The sequence below is a fragment of the Pristis pectinata genome, chromosome 11, assembly GCF_009764475.1.
Source record: "Pristis pectinata isolate sPriPec2 chromosome 11, sPriPec2.1.pri, whole genome shotgun sequence".
Taxonomy (NCBI): domain Eukaryota; kingdom Metazoa; phylum Chordata; class Chondrichthyes; order Rhinopristiformes; family Pristidae; genus Pristis; species Pristis pectinata.
In genome coordinates, this window is record NC_067415.1 from 18,352,774 (window position 1) to 18,375,002 (window position 22,229).

Below are 22,229 nucleotides of genomic sequence, written 5' to 3' on the forward strand. Positions count from 1 at the left end.
ATTATGTTTTATAGAGGGGAGAGGAGTGGTGAGGCCAAGAGGTTTTGTCAAGGAAATTCAGGGTCTAGGGCCTTGGCAGCTGAAGGCAGACATCTTCTTCAAATCATGAGCAGATGTGGTGCAGTGGTACAACTAATAGAGTCATTGCCTCACAGCTCCAGTGACTTGGGTTCAATCCTGACCTCTGGTGCTGTGTGTGGAGTTTGCACGCTCTTCCTGTGACCATGTGGGTTTTCTCCAGGTGCTCTGGTTTCCTGCCACATCACAAAGTGTACAGGTTTGTAGGCCACTCTACCTAGAGTGGTGGAATCTGGGAGAGGTTGGGGGACAGTTGATGGAAATGTGGGGAGAATAAAATGGATTAGGGTAGGATTAGTGTAAAAATGAGTGCTTGATGATTGGTATGGACTCAGTGGGCTGAAGGGCCTGTTTCCATGCTTTATCTCTCTACGACTTAGCCTGTCACTCCAAGTGGATTTAGTGACCAGGATTTTCCATCATGAAACCTTCTTTTATCACCCCACCTTTGCTCATGGATGGAAGTTTTTGGAAAATCCCAAGTAGGCAAGAAGAAAACTCATGGAGTTTCACGGAGCTTCTTTGTTACCCATGAGTATGCTATGTCATCATGTTCCAGTGAGGAGTTATTCGAAGTTGGCTCACTTAAAGGCTCAATACATTATGGTAAATCTTGCAAAATATTTTTCCAAACAGGTGAAATATTTCATTCAAAGTAATGCAACTGGAATCACCATGTCAAGTATAGCCCCTGGGGGCAAATAAATAGTGTAGAAAATGTCAGTAGAGTTGGGATAACATATCTGCTGCTGTGTAAATATTTCCATTGCAGTAAGACCAGAACCGAGCCTGGAGTGAAAATAATCTCTAACTATCAGTCACAACACCTCACCTTAAAATCAGCAGTTCCAGCATGAATGAGGCTTCTGGGACTTAGGTTGCCCCATGACGTCTTATGACAACATCATTAAAACTCTTGGTGAGGTAAGCCCCCATGTAAACTGTTAAAAGACTTCTTAGACAGTCCTTCAGATGACTTAATAGTCAAGTAACATGTGGAAGCAAGCTGAGTCCTGTCCAGCAGTATGAAATACCAGAGGTGGAGGGGTCAGCCTTCTTTGGACTGCACTGCTTAAGCATTTGTGGAGAAGGATGATGTCCCAAATCTATCAGTTTAACTTCAGGTGATCAGAATGTTTCCATTTTAAAACCTAGGAGTGATTGGACTCAAAGATGTCACACTGCACAACCTACACCGGGTTCTGAATTAGATCAGGAGCTTTTAGTCTTCAGAAAGTTGATGAATTAGTTGGCTGCCTCTTAAATGCCAAACATTGGCTTTGGCCTCATTTCCATATCTTCTTACCTTTATCAGAAGTTCATAGCGAGGTATTCTCTGTACTGGCTTGATCATCAAATCAGACAGTGCTTGCTTTTCCTTGTTCTCCCTCATGCTTTGCTGCAAGGTTTGAAAGGAACAAAAAAGGTATCAGTTCCAGCATCAGAATATGGCTCACAGCAGCCACACTTGTAACCCACAAGAACAAGATAGAATTGGACTGGCTCCGCTCTACACTAGTGATGACGTTCACAGGAGACTATTTTAATTGTCTCCTATAAAAGTCATCACTAGTGTAGAGGGGAGCCAGTCCAATTCCATTCCAGCAGCCTGACCAATACCCTTACTGGTCTGCACTGTTCCAGGCCTCTCAATTGCAGGCCTGTTGCTGAGTAGACCAATCGCATTCAAACTCTGACACTGACCCTAACCAATCTCCTTTCAACTCCATCCCATGTTTGACTAATTCCTTACCAGCCCCATCACTAAGCTTGACTAATCCCCTGTCACAGAGCAAGACCAATCCACTGCCAGCCTGGGTGCATTATCACGTACCTCCAAAAACTTAATGAATGCGGGCTTTGCATCCTTGGCCAATCGCACAGCTTCTTTGGCATTGAGGAAGTTATCGATGTATGCGGAGTACGAGTTGGCCAGTACATCCTTAGAGAACTGCAAAAAGAATAGAGGCATTAACGTAGAGTGCATCGAGGAATTGCAGAAAACATTGGAAGTATCAGGGTTGGTGCTGTGGGTAAATAATTAGAACCATTCCTCTGCTCTATAACCCTTCATTTATTTATGAATTAACTTTCACTACTCCATCAGGCAATTTATTCTGGATCAAAAATAACTTGCTGCTTAAAAAGCCTTCCATATCTGACCTCTGTATCATTCAACCATTATCTTTGATCTCAGCTGACTGACCCTCCTATCCTCGGAAACACTTCCTTCCTCTGTACTCGAAACTCTTCACAATTTTGAGCACCTCAATTATATCTCTCTCTAATCTTCTCTGCCGTGAAGAGAAGACATGCCGGTCCTTTGGTCTTTTTAACCTCATAAGTAGGAACATGTCAATCTGCCTGTGGAGGACCTCCAGATTTTCCCTGACAAGTCCATGGTGAGGTGGTCCATGAGTCAGCAGGCTCCCTAAATTGCAGAAATGGTAGCCACGTGCTCTTTCCTGCAGTCAACAGAAATGAAACTCATACACACATAAGAGAGGCTGCTAAATTGCTACTCTCCATTTTACACCATTGCACAAATATCAGGCTCTACCCCCGCAGCAGTACAGTTGAATTTTTGTACAAATAATAACAATCACCACAGGGGGGCGCACTGATGGAACTGTGAAAGGTGAGGGAGGGAGAAGGACCCTTCCTTTTTCCCACCAGAATCCTTGGCTGACCTGCTGGATCTGCTGTGTATGAACGGCAAAGGTTCTGGATTACGGTTGGCCCCTGGCTGCAAATGCACTCTCAACAGAAACAGCATTCTGTTCCTTTTTGCTTTTACAAAAATGAACACCACGTACTATCTGGCAGGAAGTATCTAAACTATTTTTTAAAAACAAACAGTATATTAATAAACATTAATAAGCAAAGTGACCCACATAAAGAATTCTGTAAAAAGCATTGTGGCAGAACTTTGCTCTAGGCCGGCTGTGTCAAATGCCTGCTATCGTCGAGGCTGTGCATTGTAAACTGCTTCCCTGGAAGTCTGTGAAACAGAGTTTCATTATCTAATACAACACACGGCCACTATTATATTGCATCCTTCATAAACACAACAGAGGATAATTTTATGCCCCATTAGGCCTATACAGACTCGCCTCACTATGATTTCAACTCCTGCTAAAAACCACATCTAGCTACACACATCCTGTGGTCTATGGATTAAATCCAGATCAATTGCTGATCTGAATGTAGCTGGGATGTTTGCAAACTGATCACGTCTTTACTTTCTCCCATTCTCATGCAGAGCTATGATGATGTTATAGAACTGCCTCATGGGCACATATCACCCTCTGGTATCTTGGACATCTGCAAATCAATACCAAGATTGATCGCACTATACTTGCCAAAGAGGAAGTGCAGTAAAGATCGACCAGACTTGTTCCAGGGAGGGCAGGTTTGCCAAATGAGGAGAGGTTGAGTAGATGAGGCCTGTGCTCCATGTGGTTTAGTGGAACGTGAGGAGATTGAAGCCTACAAAATTCTTACACGCCTTGAAAGGTCGGATGCAGGGAGGATGTTTCCCCTGATTGAGGAGGTTAGGACCGGGAGCACAGAGTTAGAATGAGGGGTAGGTCACCTAAGACTGAAATTAGGAGAAATTTCTTCATCAGAGGGTCGTAAATCTTTGGAATTCCCTCCCCCGGGAGTCAGTCACTGAGTCCATTCAAAACAGAGATCGACAGATTTCTGAATATTAATCAAGGGATGGGGGGGAAATGCAGGAAAATGGTGCTGAGGTAGAAGATCAGCTATGATTTTGAAGAACGACGAAGCAGGCCTGAAGGACTACTGCTCCTAATTCTAATGTTATGTACATGTCCTCACCAATCCTTCACAATGTAGTTTATAAAAATAGAGGAACAGGAATGGTCCAGGATTACTATACACTTTGCCTTTCCATAGGTAAATGTCTCTCCTTTGACCTCCATCTCAAATCAAAGTAACTCTTGTCACTCCCATTGCATGCAGTAGGAAGAGCAGAAGTCTGTGGCATAGAAATCTGTCTGCACCAGTTTTCTGTTTTTAAAGCAGTATTAGCAATCTCCCTAACACTCTTTTGAAAAGCTGTAAAAAGATCGCAACATTTGTTGGCATCTGTTTGAAAACAGTCCGATCGGCCTCCGAGAGAACTGGCACTGATTGTGTTGCCATCTTGTGTCACAACCACATGGCCTCACAGCTCTGACCTCAGGAAGCAGTTCTTAAAGGGTCACACCACACTGCATGCAGCACTCTTCCTGTTACTGGTGAATGCTGATAAGGAATAAATAATGGGGAGCTGGATGGCTGATACTACTAAAAACCAACACAAGCTGCTTAAACAACAGTGTACGCAGGAGGCAACCTCTTTGTGTAAGAAGTTGCCAGGGGAGGTGTTTGTAAGGATGTGAATGCTCTCACTGAATGCCTGCAGTTTGGGGAAGCAAATATTCCTGCCAGCCCTAAATGCTAAGATTGCATCAACCAAACATTGAAGGCTTGTCATCACAGTGAATGAGCTTTTTTTGACCTGCAATGTAGTGGTGAGTCCCAGAGTGTTATGCATGGTGTATATTAGCTGAGTCTACCTGGAAGAATCCCAAGGCTAGGTTTCTGACCGTGAAGATGACTTTGACTTTGAGAGTAGTGCAGGCTTCTATTGGAGCTTTACTGAGGTTGCAGATGTGATTGAGGACTCCTTGCATAGGTATAACTCCTGCAAGAGCTGTTAATATAAGGGTGGCTCTCTGTGGATAAGACATTGGGTGCCATCTCCCTCTTTTGTAAGATGTCTTCTGTGTTTTACTTATTTCTCATCTGATGAACATGAAATCACTTCTATATTTGCAGGATTTCTTCTGGCATTTGTGACCATAAAGTTTGAGGGGGTGGTGACTGGGATGCCATTTGTGTGGGTTTACTTGAGGCTTGTTTCAAAAAGAATTAGCACTCTGCCTATGAATGCGGGAGCAAAAAGCTTGGTCCTTTAAATTAAGCTTCTGTGGTTTCTTCAGTGTTATTGACCGTTAATTGTTATGTGAGTGCCAGTTGTCATTCAGAGCGATGTGATGAACATCTTGCTGGAGACTGATTTTGGGTGCTGCACTACTGTTGATGCCATTTGGCGAGTGGGATGCCAGAAAGAATGGTACAGGAAAAGGTTCAAAAAGGACAGACTCCTTTAATGTGAGATATTAACTCCGATGTATATATTCAATGTTACCTGCACTTTTCTTTTCAGCAGTAAAAATAACAAAAAACATATTATGTAAATGGTGAAAGTTTGCAGGGGCCTGAGGTGCAAACACCTGTGTCTCCGAGTGTATGTTTCACAATGTTCGGAGAGCTTTCTTAGTTACTTGCTGTACCTGCATATTAGCCAAGAAAGCTAACCAAACATTTTTGCACATTGTGAGGGGAATTGAATACAAAATTAGGGAAATCAGTCAAGTTGGTATTGGTGAGAATTGCATCTGGGCTCCTGAGTAGACTATTGGTCTTCTTATTGAAGGACTGATGCTGATGCATTGAGAGCAGTTCAGAAAAGGTTTATTAGACCAATACCTTCTAAAGCTAGAATGGGTGTGTTGCCTTCTGAGGAAAGATTGGTCAGGCTAGGCTTGCATCTGTTTAGAAGAGTGAGAGAGGACTTGATTGAAACATATAAGATCCTGAAAGGTCTTGTAGGGTAGTGTGAAGAACACAGTGTCCCTTGGCAGTGATCTGAAGAGCAATTCTGCTATCTAGTATTGAGCAATACAAGGAGCGCTCTGGTTCCCAGTGGCCACTTAAAGATGTCTTCAGAGGCAGCACATTCCTTGATATCAAACTTGCCTTTAGAGGTGTGCGTCCCTACATGTTCTGCCCCTAGATGGGGGATGTGGGGGGGGGTGTGGATGGGGGGGTTCAAGTTAGGCTGCCTTTCCAGCCTGATCCAGCTCCTGAAGCTGATCGACTGACGTGGAAATGCAGTCTCCAATGTGCATCCCAGATCCCTGGGCAAAGTGGGTGCTTCTAAAGGACCCAGTGTTCAGAAGAAGGCAGAGAGGGAATGTGGGTGGGAGGAATGTTTGGAGCTGGAAGCAAGGTCTTTACAAATGCTCTCAAGGACTTGGCATGAAGAAAACTTTAGAGTTTGAAAGTTTGAAAATAAATATTTTTTCTCAATGATCCTTCACTCTCCCAATAAGAGTACATACACATTTCTGCCCTTAGACTGGCCTTGTTGTGGATGAGGCATCAGTGTGAGCAGGATGACTGCAACACACTGGGCCTGAGCTAGCAGCTCCACACAGTGAACTTGTAATAACTCATATGTTTGGGAAACCAGGAAAAGTACTTCATTCAATAGCTTCCTGTTACACAGCCAATGTTTCCCCTTACTTGACCCTTCACTTCCTGTATTACAAGGGCTTGTGCTGTTTGATATTGTACCTTCAGTGCTCCTACTAAGCTTCTTAGCCTAGTCACAGCACTGCAGTGTGTGTGGTGATGTTCACACTATGCTACCCTGCTTCAATGTTATTTTAGTACACCTCTTGTGAGATACACTTTATACACCAACTAAAATTGCTTCTGCTACCCGTGACGGACACATAACAGCCAGGGTTGATGAGAACAACTGATACAATGGAAAAGTTTTCTACTGCTCTGATGTTTCAATTTCCCAACCAGAGTGCGACTGCCTTTGCCACCTCTTTCCATGTTAAGGTCTGTGGCCTAGAGAGTCCAGTCTGTCAAGAAGACAGGTTTGAGACATTCCTCGGACCCTGCTGAATTCTGCACTGGGGTTTCCTGACAGGACTGGGTGGATTTCTCATCAGCCAAAGATGCCATGACTTCTGTGAACTGTTTACCAGGCACGTGTCATTTACATTAGGCAGTACGGTGATGCAGATAGTAGAGCTGCCACCTCACAGCTCCAGTGATCCAGGTTCAATCCTGACCTCGGGTTGTTTCTGTGTGGGATTTGCACATTTTCTCTGTGACTGCATGGGATTCCTCCGGGTGCTCCGGTTTCCTCCCACATCCCAAAGATGTGTAGCTTGGTAGGTTAATTGCTCCCTATAAGTTGCCCCTAGTGTGTAGGCAAATGGTGGAATCTGGGGAGGTGGGAATTGCTGGGAATGTGGGGAGAATACAATACGACTGCAGAATAAAAGGGATTAGTGTAAATGATTTCTTGATAGTCAGAGCAGACTTGGTGGGCCAAAGCGCCTGTTTTCACACTATATGAATCGGTAACTTGGTGGCATTAATAGAAGTCTATAATTACTCCCCTAGAATCTGAAGACTAAAAATTTCTTGGGGTAGTAATGCATCCTTGATTGTCAGTGGTAAAGGAAAATGAGAGTATTGCGCACTTGTTCTACTCCCTTCCAGAGATACAGTTCTATGGAGCAATACTCCAACACCCATTTAGTGCTGTTTTCCAAAGGCAAATTCCTGTCTCCAGTTTTCTTCAGGTATGAAATAGGCCTTTGGCTGCACATCAGTGTACCATCATCTGCAGGTCCCTCCTTCCTTCCACATCAATCCTACTCCACAACCACAGTCTGGACTTCATCTCCAGGACTAGGGAAGGAGTCTTCAGCCCATTTCACTGCAAAGAGTGGAGTTTCATCTATTCTCCTTCCTCTATAAATGAATAGTCAGTGACATGTTTGGCACTATCTTCTTCCTTCAGGGCAGTTTCAAGCTGAACTGAGTTGAGTGGCTTCTTCTTGCATTGCACATGTTCAGATATGTTTCTTTGTAACACGGCTCCTAAGCAAGACTGTAAGTGGCAATCTCCACGCAGCACTCTCTGGATGTTGACTACAGCAAAAAACTGCCCACTCACTTCAGCATTAACTAGCTGAGGCCAATATCATGCTTAGTCGGGGAGAATGGAATTGATTTCACTGCTGCATCAGGAACGACACTTTCTTGGCTGTGGTCTTGGCCACCTTGAAGTCACAGGAAGGACCTTCTGTCGTCTGGCATAGGCAGACGCAACACAGCCCAATCAAAAACACTTCCTCGTTGCTGATCAATGACATCTTTCCCATTTGGGGGAAGGAATAAAGGTCTAAAGAAACAATAGGGAGTTTTTAAATATCTGCACTGCTGGAAATCCACACCTGCATAACATTAAGATTGTTCAGCCTGCTTTCAGACAAGGTCAGTAATATGTTCTGTCAAAAATTAATTAATTTATTATGTATACGTATCTTGATCTCACACACACACTCAACAGACTTGTCCCAATTCCATTTAAAGATTTTTTTCTCCATAGTAAATTTCTACAGGTATATGGTGGACAGCAAAGGCAGTCGCACTCTGGTTGCATCACTGCCTGATATGGAGGCTCCAACGTGCAGGATCGAAAGAGGCTGCAGAGGGTTGTAGACTCAGCCAGCTCCATCACAGGCACAACACCCCCCCCCCCCCCCCGCCATCATTAAGGACTTTCTCAAGAAGGTAGCATCCATCATTAAGTCCCCTCACCATCCGGGACAAGCCCTCTTCTCATTACAGGGAAAGATTGAACAGGTTAGGAGTTTATTCCTCAGAGTGTAGAAGAATGAGGGGAGATTTGATAGAGGTTTACAAAATTATTAGGGGTATAGACAGAGTAAATGTGAGTAGGCTCTTTCCACCTAGATTAGGAGAGATAAGTACGAGAAGACATGGCTTTAGGGTGAAAGGGGAAAAGTTTAGGGGGAACATTAGGGGGAACTTCTTCATTCAGAGAGTGGTGGGAGTGTGGAACGGGCTGCCATCTGTCATGGTAAACGCGGGCTGGATGGGAGAGGTCTGGAGGGTTATGGACTGGGTGCAGGTCAATGGGACTAGTGGAATAAAGTTTCGGCACAGACTAGAAGGGCCCAATAGCCTGTTTTCTGTGCTGTAGTGTTCTATGGTTCTACTACCATTGGGGAGGAGGTACAGGAGCCTGAAGACCCACACTCAATGCTTCAGGGACAGCTTCTTCCCCTCTGCCATCAGATTTCTGAATGGTCCATGAACACTACCTCGTTATTCCTCTTTTGTACTATTTATTTATTTTTGTAACTTATAGTAAAGTTTTATGTATTTAGGTCTTGCACTGTACTGCTGCCACAAAACAACAAATTTCATGACATATGTCAGTGATAATAAACCTGATTCTGATTCCATATATTTCAACCTTAATACATAACTCGAGAATGAAGTAATCAGAAACCAGCACCAATACTCAATAGCCTGTGGAGAGTTAGCCCATTGTTACTAAAACTCACCCCTACTCCTCTGAGACACAGTCCACCCCAATCACCTTTCCCTTTCATTGTACATCAACCTACCTAAAGCTGAACCAAATTTATCATCTTCCCTCCTTTGGACTCCATCTTCAGTGAATTCAGTCCATTTCAGAACTTGCTGTCATATCCACTGAAATCACTGCCCACCTATCTTGTCTAAGTCCCTCAATATAGACTCCCTGCGTCCACACTTCTCCCATGACCTCTGGCCATTTCATCATATCCCTTGCCATTATATCCCTCCTTCCCATTATACTCACACTGCATTTGGAAACAAATCTCCACAAGTCACTCAAAAGCTGGCTCTGTATTCATCATTATACTTCTGGAGCCATCGATGTTTCAGTCACTTCCTCATCTCCACCCTGACAAAACTTTTACCCTCTCATCTTCTGGTCTCTGTTCTCTCCAAAACAAGACGTTCTAAATGCTTAGGAGCGGACTTTCTCAGGAGTCAAAAGAATTTTGGCATGTCCCCTTTGACCACCACTGATTTTTATCAATGCACCATAGAAAGCATCCTATCTGGATGCATCATGGTTTGGTACGGCAGCTGCTTTGCCCCTGACTGCAAGAAACTGCACAGGGTTGTGGACATAGCTCAGCACGTCATGGAAACCAGCCTCCCTTCTGTCTACTCTTCTCACTGTCTCAGTACAGCAGCCAACATAATCAAAGACCCCACCTACCCCGGACATTCTCTCTTCTCCACCCCCCTCGCCCAATTGGACAAAAAATAAAAAAGCCTGAAAGCACGTACCACCGGGGTCATGGACAGCTTCTATCCCACTGTTATAAGACTATTGAACGGCCCCTAATATGATAAGGTGGACTCTTGAGCTCACAATCTGCCTCGTTATGGCCTTGCACCTTATTGTCTACCTGCACTGCACTTTCTCTGTAACTGTAACATTTTATTCTGCACTCTGTTATTGTTTTCCCTTGTACTACTTCAATGTTCTGTTGTAATGAATTGATCTGTATGAACAGTATGCAAAACAAGTTTTTCACTGTACCTTGGTACATGTAACAATAATAAACCAATTTACCAGTGGTAGTTATACGTAATCCCCTTTGCTGAACCCAAAAGTCATAGGTATGGTTGTGCTGCAGTGGTTAAATTACTGGATTAGTAAACCAAACAAACAAACCAGAGATGAGTTAAAATCCTGTCAGAATTCAGATTAATAATCTGGAATTTCAACAATAATATATATAAATTGGCCATTGGTAATGATGACTACAATTTATTCTTTCTCTGTTCCAAGGTAGCTGTTGCAAAAACCGTGCAGGGATAGGAAAATGCCATCCTTATTTAGTGGCCTGCACCAGACTAACCCACTCAAGACTGCGGTTGTCTCTAAGTATCCCACTCAGTTGCATTCAATTGCTGCCTTGAAACAGGGAAAGACTAAAACTGGATGGGCCGCACAGCATCAACCTCAGCACTGAATTTGGACAGGGCCTTGTTGGTCCCAATCCACTCACACCACAAAGGTGCCAGGCAATGGCCATCTCCGATGAGAAATAACCTAATCATCTGTTTACAAGTGACTTATTTCCAGCATCTTTGGACATAAGTCAGGAGTGTGGAGGAATACTCCCCACAAGAGTGCAATTCCATCAACATTCAAGACTTTTGACACCATCCAGGACAAAGCAACCCATGTGACTGGTACCCCATCCATCACTCTAGACATTCATTCTGTCCAGCATTGGTGCACTGTCTGCAGTGTGTACCATCTATAAAATGCACTGACATTCCCTGCCTAGGGTACTCTGGCAGCTCCTTCTAAACTTGCAACATCTACCACCAAGAAGGATGGCTCAGCAAATGCATGGGAACACTACCACCTTCACATTTCCCACCAAGCTGTGCACCATCCTGACTTCAAAATATGTCACCGCTCCTTCGTCCTTACTGGGTCGAGGAAGCTGTTCCCCAACAGCACTATGGGAGTACCTTCACCAGGAAGACTGCTGAAGTTCCACATGGTAGCTCACCACCATCTTCTCAAAGGCAATTAGGAATAGGCAGTATATGCTGGCCAGCAATGTCCAGATCCCCTCAAAAACTAAACAGATAAAAATTTCTTTGTACCATTAAGTGCGTCAACCATTTGCTGCACCTCACTCAAATCACCATGGCAACCATGATTTAAAATGCATGCAAGAGATGAAAAGTGACATTCTGATTACTATGGGTTTCCCACAATATCAAAAAAAAGGAAACTATTGTATTTTAAGATCTATTGTGCAAGACTAAATCTTAGCAACTGCAGCCTATGAATATATTTCATCACATCAACACTCTCTTTACCCTTGAATAACTGACAGATAACCTTTGGAAAGGTATTAATGGCTGTTATATAAATTATGTTGTGTAGAAGAATTGGACAAAGAACCATAGTATATTCAGTCAGTTAACCTGGATAAGGAAGGAGTCATGTTGCATTCTTGGTTTGTCTTATGCCAGTTAATCATGAACTGAGGGAGGATCAAAGACGCTCAAAATCAAAGATGTTCAAACACATTGGTCAGCAGAACTTGCCTTTTGAAATCCGTGCTGATTACTCTAATATATTTGGTTTTGGATGTTTTTCTATTACACCTCTCTGAGGATTAGAGAGGAAATAAAATGTAAAACTACCATGGGAAAATAACACAAGTGAGCTCCTTCCATGCCCTCGGGGTCTCAAAGCAAACACCACAGCCATGATATGAAGCATTCTCACTATGGTAGCCAATTTCTGCCTGTCAAAATCCCCCACAACGAAACGAAAGAGATGATTGACCAGTCTCATCTAAACAGATGGTGCCTCCAGCATAAAGAATGGTCATTTCAGTGATGCAAGGAAGAAGAAGCCAGAGCCTGTTCCTTGCATCCCATCTGGCAGTAGTCATGCCTCTGCCTCAGTGGTTCAAGTCCCATTCCATATACTGGAACACAAAATCCAGACAGGTGCATGACTTAACTGAAGCACATAACATCCTAAATACTCATGACAGGGCTGATAGGGAGGATGCTTTCTCTTAGGGTAGGACCTATAACTAGAGGGTCACTGTTTAAAAATAAGGGGTTGCCCATTTAAGTCTACAGTCCTCTCAGAGAATGGTGGAAGCAGAGCTCTGGAAAATTTTTAAAGGCTGGGTTAGTTAGATTTTTGATAAGGGGGTGAAATATTATCATGGATGGACGGAAAATAGAGTTGGGTACAGCTCAGATGACATGGGGTTCATTTTGACTTGCAGTGCTGTGTGGAGTTTGCACATTCTCCTTGTGACCATGTAGGTTTGCCCTCGGTGTTCTGGTTCCCTCCCACATCCCAAAGATGTTCTGGTTGGTAGGTTAATTAGACACTATAAATTACCCACAGTGTAGGTGATGGCAGGAGAATCAGGGGAGTTGATGAGCATGTGAGAGAACATTGTTTACAGGGAAACAAGGAGGAGAATGGGACAAATGGGAACATCCTGAGAGATGGTCAAGGCTTGATGTGCCAAATGGCCTCCTCTATGTCATAAGAAAAAAATGAGAAATATGAACCATGATCTTATTGAATGATAGAACAGGCTTGAGGGCTGAATGGCCTATTCCTGTCCTAATTCAGGAATGTTTGAGTACAGTATTTTGAGGTGGGGGGCGGAGGCTTTGTCATTGGAGATCTAGTCCTTCATATAAGGTGTTAGGCCGAGTCCCTATCTGCTCTCTCATGTGGTACTACTTTAAAGAGAGGGGAAATTAATTAATCTCAATATTTATAGTATCTTCCAGTAAACATCATTAAAACACACATTATCACATAGCTGTGTGTAGTTATTGCTGTGTGCAAATTTGGCCACATTTTCTACACTGATCAGTGGCTGCTCGTCAGAGGAAGTTCATTAGCTTCGGAAAACCCTGAGGCTGTGGAAGGTGCTCCATAAATGAGTGAATCTTTCTTTTCCACAGAAATGTACCCAGCAACTGATGTACTCTGAATTAATTCAGAGATGATAGGAAAGCGACTTGAAGTTGTACATGCAAATCCCCAAGAGGTAAATTCAAATCTCTCATCTGACATTAATATCCTGTTTCCAGCAAAACATTTAAGACTTTATCATAGTTACAGAATATATCAGAGTGTGTGCCTATGTGAAAGCAAGAGAGATAGTAATATAGAACAAAGAACAGTGCAGCACAGGAACCACGCCTGTGTCAACCATGATGCCAATCTATCTAATCCTATCTGCCTGCACATGGTCCATATTCCTCCATTCCCTGCCTGCTCATGTGTCTGTCTAAATGTCTTTTAAGCTTGCTATTGTATCTGTTTCTACCACCTCCCTTGGTAGTGCACTCCAGGCACTACCACTGTGTAAAAAACTTGCCTTGCACATCCCCTTTAAATCTTCTCCCTCACACCTTAAACCTATGCACTCTGGTATTTGACATTTCCACCCTGGCAAAAAGACTCTGACTATCTACCCTCTCTGTCCCTCTCATAACCTTAAATACTTCTAACAGGTTGCCCCTCAGCCTCCGCACTCCAGCCAAAATAATCCAGATTTGGTCAACCTCTCCTTAGAGTAATACTCTCCAAACCAGGCAACATCCTGGCGGACTACTTTTGCACCCTCTCCAAACCCTCCACTTCCTCATGTAGTCTGGTGACCAGAACTGCACACAATATTCCAAATGCAGTCCAACTCCAGTTTTATACAGCTGCAACATGACTTTCTGACTTTTATACTCAATGACCCAACCAATGATGGCAAGCATGCCGTGTGCCTTCTTTACCACCCTATCCACTTATGTCACCACTTTCAGGGAGCTATGGATTTGCGCCCCAAGATCCCTCTGTATATCAAAGCTACCAAGGGTCCTGCCATTTACTGTATACTTTCCTCTTGTATTTGACCTCCCAAACTGCAACACCTCACATTTGTCCAGATTAAACTCCATTTAACATTTCTCTGCCTAAATTTCTAGCTGATCTATACCCTGCTGTACCTTTTGACAACTTTCCTATTCAGAACTCCACCAATTTTTGTGTTGTTTGTAAGAGTTATGCTGTGTTTTAGTACAAATATCACATTGTTTATGTGTGTACATATGTGAGAGAATCATGACACATATGTACCACATTATATTTGTATGTGTATGTGACATATTTATATGTGTATGTGACATAAGTGGAATTATGCTGTTTGCAGTATGTATATTACACTGTGTGTATGTAGTTTTTGTATGTATGATGCACTCAATGTATTTGTGTGTATTTGTGAGTCTGTATATGTATTCCACATTATACTGTATGTGCACACATGCTTGTATGTGGATTACTCTGGCTGTGTGTGTGTGTGTGTGTGTGTGTGTGTGTGTGTGTTTGTATTCTAAATTAAAACAAGGACTGTAACTGAAAATCAATGAATAAAAGAAATTCAGCAACTCCATCTATTTGATGAAAACTGATTTAACTCATTCCACTACAGGCTTGTTTCTTACTTTCTCCCTCTGCTCCCCTTTCTGTCCCTACCATCCCCACTGTACTTTAAGAAGAAACTTCAGTCCTTATCAGGACCATTCCTTTACTGTGACCAAATAAGTGAAATTCCATTTTTATTACTTGAATTCCGGGATGCTTAATGGTGGTTTCGGGGATTGCATTCCACTGCACCATCCAAAATCAAGGCTCAGTGGCTTTAGTCCTGATCCCACCTTCACAGATAAGCTCTGACAAATGATTTAAAAGGCTCATGGATCTTTCTTTTTGTTGTTGTTGAAAAGCTAAAGCAAAATGGGATTAGACAGCAGACTTGCAGCTCCCTTGTGAAGCCATTTTGGTTGTGGAATGCAGGTTGTAATCACTGTGAATAAGCTGGAGAATGGGGCTGAAACTTGCAATGAAAGGGATTCAGCAGAGTGCCAATAAAGTTGCCTGCCATGCAGTATTAACTTGGAGTTAGCAAGTTGTTCATCATGAGGCAAAAAACGCAGAAGAAAAACAAAAAGATAATCTTTTGTACTAAGGTTTATGCACTCTTCCAATACTGTTCATAAAAATGCAATTGTTCATTTATTTACTGTTAAGATAGCTGCTTGACAGAAGCCAACCCTGTCACTGGTTGCCCTGATGTCTCGCCTTCCCTTCCATCATGGTGAGTGGATCGGCCTGAAAATTCACAACTTTCTTCTCAGCGCAAAATGACATCATAACACAGCCACACAGGGTCAACACCATACAGAAAATAAGCATACAGAAAACGCCGCAACAGCCAGGACCTCCCTGTGGCCACCAATTTCAATTCCACATCCCACTCCCATACTGACATGTCTATCTATGGCCTCCTCTACTGCCACGTTGAGGCCAGACGCAGGTTGGAGGAACAACACCTCATATTCCGCCTTGGGAGTCTCCAACCTGATGGCCTCAACATTGATTTCTCTAACTTCCAGTAAACCCACCCCTTCTTTTTCTCCTCCCCCACTCCTTTGTCTTCCCTTATTCCTATGGCTTCCTTCCCCCACCTTGATGATCTGCTCATCTCCTCTCCTCCCGTCCCCCATCCCTTATTCCATGGTCCACTGCCCTCTCCTACTGGATTCCTTCTTCTTCAGCCCTTGGCCTCTTCTACCTCCTACATCTTCTCCCCTTCCTGTCCCCCACCTACCTTCCCCCCTTACCTGGACTCGCCTGTCACCTGAACTCACCTATCCCCTGCCTGCGTGTCCTCCTCCCCCTCCCCTGACCTTCTTATTCTGGCTTCTGCCCTCTTCCTTTCCAGTCCTGATGAAGGATCTCGGCCCGAAACGTCGACTGTTTATTTCCCCTCCATGGATGCTGCCTGACCTGCTGAGTTCCTCCAGCACTTCTTGTGTATTGCTCCAGATTCCAGCATCTGCAGAATTTCTTGTGTCTCCAAGTAACTGTTTTGTAGCCTTTTAAAAATTTAAAGGATAAAATGTGGGCCTCTGTGCCAAGGTCACTGGCAATGTAATTATTACTCAAAGTAACCAAGCATAGGCAGAAGAATTGGCATCACTCTTTCTAAACCTCGATCGGGTTAACTCATAATGCAAAATAACTTCTGCACTTCAGGAACTCCCTGCCTTGTAAAGGTGGTAAAAAATGAATCAATCAGGGCTTTTAAAAAGGAACCAAAGAGGCATTTGAAGGAGATAATTTACAGAACTGTCAGGAAAGAGCTGGGGAGCGGCACTGTTGAGATTGCTCTACTAGGAGTTGGTATGGTCTCAATGGGCCAAATAGCTTGCTTACCATGCTGTGCCAATTGTGTGATTCAAGATGGCAGAAGAGCAAGACAATTTGGCCAGTCCCCTGACATCACAAGCCCCATTTCAACTGTGTAAACATGACTCGACTCTGCACAAAAATGTTGCATGTGCGCCGCACATTTTTTGTTCATTTGCCAGTAGAGCTAATTCATGGATCAACTCACTGCATGAATAATTATGGGCACTGTTCTGCTGCTGCCTGCAGAAAACACGGACTTACTTCCCAAGATAGTGATTTCCCCTTGAGGAGGTCTGCCAAGGCCCAATCTTTTAATCAGTGCTAGTATGTGTCACCAGTGATGTAATTGCACTAAATTTTTATGAACTGGAGCTGTGAGGCACCTTTAATTCAGTCAAAACAAAGCTGGTTAGGTTAGCTGCCTGGGTTTGGTATCCAACTAACTACGATCCCTGGACCTGCTGTTATTAAATAAGGACATTCCCCACAGCAGGAAGATATAGACCATCTCCAATCAGTGTCTCCCTTTCTGTTTAACTTCAATGATGAAGAAATGCTTGGACCCCATCACATGCTGTAGCAGACAAAAATAACCCAACTGAATTCCAGTAATGAGAAGAGGAATTTCGCTCACTCACTCATCTCTCCGATACCATGAGCAGAATGCAGAATCAGCATTCCTGTGGTTATAACTGCAATGATACAGGTGCCAATCAGATCTCAGTGACAACGGACACACTGGGATGGGAAATAGAGTGTGGATATTACAAAAAGCATTGTTTCTTCATTTTCCAACTTCACCTCTTTTAAAGATGGTTCAATATGGTAGGGAGATGGCCATTCAGTTCATAGTGCTTGTGGGGACAAAGACTCTTCCTGGATTCAGAGTATTTATTACAAACAATGAATTGAAGATGGGGCAGGAAACAGTCAATTTAGTGTTAAAGGGTCATACAGCAGAGAAACAGGCCACTTGGCCCACCATTTCCATACCAACCATCAAGTACCAGTATTGATCCATAGCTTGCTATGCTTTGGCAATTCAAATGCTTGTCCAGATATTTCTTAAATGTTGTGAGAGTCTCTGCCTCCACCACCCCCTCAGACAGTGTGTTCCAGATTACAACCACCATTTGGGTTAAAAAAATTCTTCCTCTGATCCCCTATAAACCTTTTACCGCTTTTACCTGCGGCCTCTAGCTTTAGACACCTCTGGAATGGAGAAAAGTTGCCCTATCTACTCTACTGTATATGAAATTATGAGGGGCAGAGAAAATTTACTCAGGTTAAGTTTAAAGAGCATAGGAAACAAATTACAGCAACCTCCCAATGAATGTAGAATAATTGTTCCAGAAGAAAGCAGGAAAGGAAAGTCACATGTAAAGTTTGCCATGAAATCAATCACAGGGACTTACATTAGTGTGCTCACCAAGCCTGACTGACAGGGAAATTGCCGAACCATCTTTGGATGGGTTGGCTAAACCATTGTCAGCACATGCAGCCTTCTGCATTATGGATCCATTGGCACTGCCTCACATAGTTCCTCATCTAGGTTTCTTTGAATGTGAGAGTCAGTGGGTTCTTCAACCATGCTCACTTTACAAGACAGCAGACTGGCTTGGTTGATCACACCGCGTTCTCAGGGACAAATGCAATGAGGTCAAATTAGGTACCTCATTTCCATTGCAGGAGTACGTACTGAGGGACGCACTGAAGCTGGGTGCAGCCAATGCAATGGCTCGGTGGGGAAGGACAACAGTTTAGGGTTCTTCTGCCACTGGAGAGGGAGAGGCAGGGTCAGGTGAGGAAGCCCCTTAAAGATTGTAAATATGGGATTGGGGTATCACCCCAGGGAGCCACACGAGTGGCATCGGTGCTGTGGTTTTTATAAAAAGTAACACTAATGATTGATCTGTACACGAATGTAAAGGTTTGCACTGTTTTATTATTGTATATAGTTTGTCTCTTATTATGAATAAAGTTTATTTTGATTAGAAAAAATGAATCCTTCTGGTGGCCATTGTTTGATTCCACAACCAGGCGCTGGCACACTTGCTCAAAGCTTGCAGCAAAAAACTGCTTGCCACTTGACCCTCATGCTACCTTAACCACTTCATGTGCAAAATATATGGCACTTCATGTCCTATAGATATATGAACTGGGCTGCCCATTTAAGACAGAGATGTGGAAGAATTTCTTTCAGAGGGTCATGGCTTTTTGGAATTCCCAATCCCAGAGTTGTAGAACTGAAATTTTAGATTACATTTCAAGGCAGACATCAATGGACATCTGAACTATTATGGAGACCAGAGGTATGGAAAGAGAGTGGGAAAGTGGTGTTAAGACCAAGATTGGATCAGTCATGATCTTAATGATGGCAGACCAGACTTGAGGAGCTGATTGGACAATCCATGCTCCTGTTTCTTCTGGAGACACAAGAGACTGCAGATGCTAGAACCTAGAGCAACAAACAAGATGCTGGAGGAACTCAGTGGGTCAGGCGTTTGTGGAAGTTAATAGACAGTCAACGTTTCCTCCACCTTTGTTGCTCCTGTCTCTTGTGTTCTGGTGAGGCATTTCAAGCACCAGCCTGCTGTCTAGATCATACGTTGCACACTTTGGCTGTGCAACAAGGAGGACAATGTTGTAATTTATTCATTAATGAATGTAATATACTCCATTACCATTCCTAATTATGAATGATCGCCAGTGAGTAATGTGGCAACTGCTTACTCAAGAGTTGTGGATGATGTCACAAAGACCCAAGCTCAATGGTTTCTGGATGTCACCCAGGGCCTTTCTAAATTACAGCTTCCTTCCAACTGCCAGCTAGTGGCAATATATTATAATGCACATAAATTCCAGTCTCAAGGAGATAAAAATAGCCCAGGAAACACAATGAAGCTGGCACTGAAGTATCACCGTGGGCTGCAAAATGTAATTAACCAATATGGTCAAATGTGGGCTACCCCACAGTAGATAAAAATCTTTAACAAACCTTATTTTTCCTTTGAAATCAGCACTGAAGATGGCATCCTGCTTAAGTGGTACATTTTGGGTGTGGTTTACATCAGTCCACCAAATGTTTGTAAATAAAGAGGTTTGCCTAGCAATTATTAAGGAAACTGAGTAATTCAAGAGCCCAACATGTTTTGTGTCTGCCTTACATTTGGAAGAAAAACTTTAGAGCAGTGGGCAATGGTGCAGCAATAGGCTCAATGGTGCTGCTACTTACTAAGGCAATTAACAGAAGTCGTGCTACTGACAAAACACCCTTTATTAAAGGTCTCTCAACCAATTGCAGTGCCTGGGACAACAATGTATTAAAAGCCATGCCTTGTGGTTTTTAAGGGTATACCAACATCGGGTATAACTGCAGCAACTCTGGTAATATGACCACAGTGTTTGCAAAACACAGTGAGGAGTTGGGGAGAATTTCATTAACCTGAGGCACACAGTCCAGATTATTGAGCCAGACTCAGTGTAAATGAAATAGTTCTGTTCATACATGTTCAATATTGAAGTATCAAGCCTGCACTACAGCAGCAGGCCCCTGCATAGCTGATACCCATTTATTATATCTGCATTGATTTCCCTAGCTGTTGTTCTTATAGCATCATATTTATCCCTTCCTCATGTTGTGTCTAATGTCACATTAATCAAAGTTCAGATTCTGACCTATGCCAAAATATTCCAGTGATTGTCATCAAGATTGTTGTATTTCTTAACAGTGTTAAATGAAGTAAAGTTTGCCATCAGAAAAAGAATTTTACCAGCAATATCTATACCGAAAATATAGAGGAGAGAAGGAGCCATTTAACAATAAAATAACCACAGAAAATGCTGGAAAAAAGAATTCTACCCAATTATTTTGGTTTGAAATGAAAAAAAAAGCAACATCTGCAAATATGTTGCAGATTTATTAACATCTTGTTAAAAGGACTAGGTCACTTTCTTGGAACTGGGATGTGTTCCCATGTTGGGTGTGGGACACTACCCTGATTTTCCCTAAAGGCAGGAAATTGGAAAATAGTCAGTCCAGTTGGTGAGGCCTTTGCGCCTTCCATATGATAGCAAACTTGTCATTACCAAGGTACCTGCTAACATTGTCAGGAAAGTTCCCAGATTAGATTCTGTTTCAAAATCATTGTTTTTAAGAATAATAATTCATAATTTCTCAGACTTGGTCCCATTTTTAAAGAATCCACAACAAAGGATATATTGTTAGGAATAAGTTTCTGATGAAGGTATAGACTCCATTTATAGGTGGAAACCAATCAACTGTGTATCAGCATTTGCAGCTCTTTCATGTATTTATTTACCAGCTACATCTATACCGAAAATATGGAGGAGAGAAGGAGCCACATAATAAAATAACCACAGAAAATGCTGGAGACACTCAGCAGGTCAGGCAGAATGTGTGGAAAGAGAAACAGAGTTAATGTTTCAGGCCTAAGATCCTTTGCTAAAATTGGGAAAGAGAGAAAAAAAGTTAAAACTCTTTCCTTTCATTCCTAGTTCTGACAAAGAATTGTTGACCTGAAATATTAACATCTCTCCACAGATGTCGTTTGGCCCGCTGAGTGTTTCCAGCATTTTCTGTTTGTTTTAGATTTCCAGCACCTGCAGATTTTTGATTTTCTAGTTAACAGTGGAATGCATTATAATACAATAATATCCTGTACAATACAGGACTTTAACAGAGTAAGGAGTACAAAAGCTCTTTACAGGAGTGATCATCGTATAGTATATAACGATCTAGGTAAGAACAGAAAATAAAATTGTAAGATTTTCAGAACATTGGGCCTAAACTGCTGATGGATACATGGATCCAGAAACTGTCTTTATCCTGTTTCATTATTTAGACCTAGCAATATATTTCCAAGCAAAGAAAGTGTGTGATATGGAGGGGAACCTCGAAGTGTCAATGAGGTGCCATGTATCTGCCACCTCAATCCATCTAGATAGTCTATATTTTGCAACATTGTGCCACTTAAAATTTACTGAAGGAGGAAAGGAAACATACGCATATCTAATGCATTTTTAAAAAAATTATATTGGGAATTAAAAAAAAACTTTAGAGCTATTCAGTCCTCCAAACAAGGCCAATAGCTCAAGAAGATGCTGGAAACACTCAGCAGGTCATGGAGAGAGCAACAGAGTTCATGCTTCTGATGAAAAGTCAATGAGCTGAAACACTGATTCTGTTTTTCTCTCCACAGATGCTGCCTGGTCTGCTGAGTGTTTCCAACACTTCCTGTTTTTATTTCATATTTCTAACATCTGCAGTTTTCTTCATTTCCAAAGGCCAATATCTTAGCTATTTTTCAAAGTCAATATGCAAGAACCATGTATTTTAACACATTGTAATATTTCATTGTAAGTTAAAAAAGATAAAGGTACTTCCTGGAGTGCTACATAAGGATTATTAACAGAATTGACTCCAAATGATGTCATAAGCCAGAATGATTTATTCAGCCATGTAGATCGCGAAGTTACGTTGTAATTTTAAACATTCCTACTTCCATCTTTATTGTGACAATTGTTTCATAAGTTGTAAAACATTGCAACTTCTACCCAATTGTATAACAGTGAAACCTGATTCTGAAAGGGATACATCAGTAATGTTATA

General features: G+C 42.5%; 1 protein-coding gene across 2 annotated transcripts in view; it reads right to left on the reverse strand.

The window, feature by feature from the left end:
* The window catches only part of LOC127576238 (rho guanine nucleotide exchange factor 17-like), a 336,698-nt gene that overhangs the window by 104,261 nt on the left and 210,208 nt on the right, over positions 1 to 22,229 (reverse strand). For both annotated transcript variants that reach the window (XM_052026676.1, XM_052026675.1), the window contains exons 4-5: positions 1,913 to 2,029; positions 1,385 to 1,477 (exon numbers count right to left, since the gene is read on the reverse strand). In XM_052026676.1, coding sequence (XP_051882636.1) covers positions 1,385 to 1,477; positions 1,913 to 2,029 — 210 coding nt within the window. The remainder of the gene's footprint in view (positions 1 to 1,384; positions 1,478 to 1,912; positions 2,030 to 22,229) is intronic.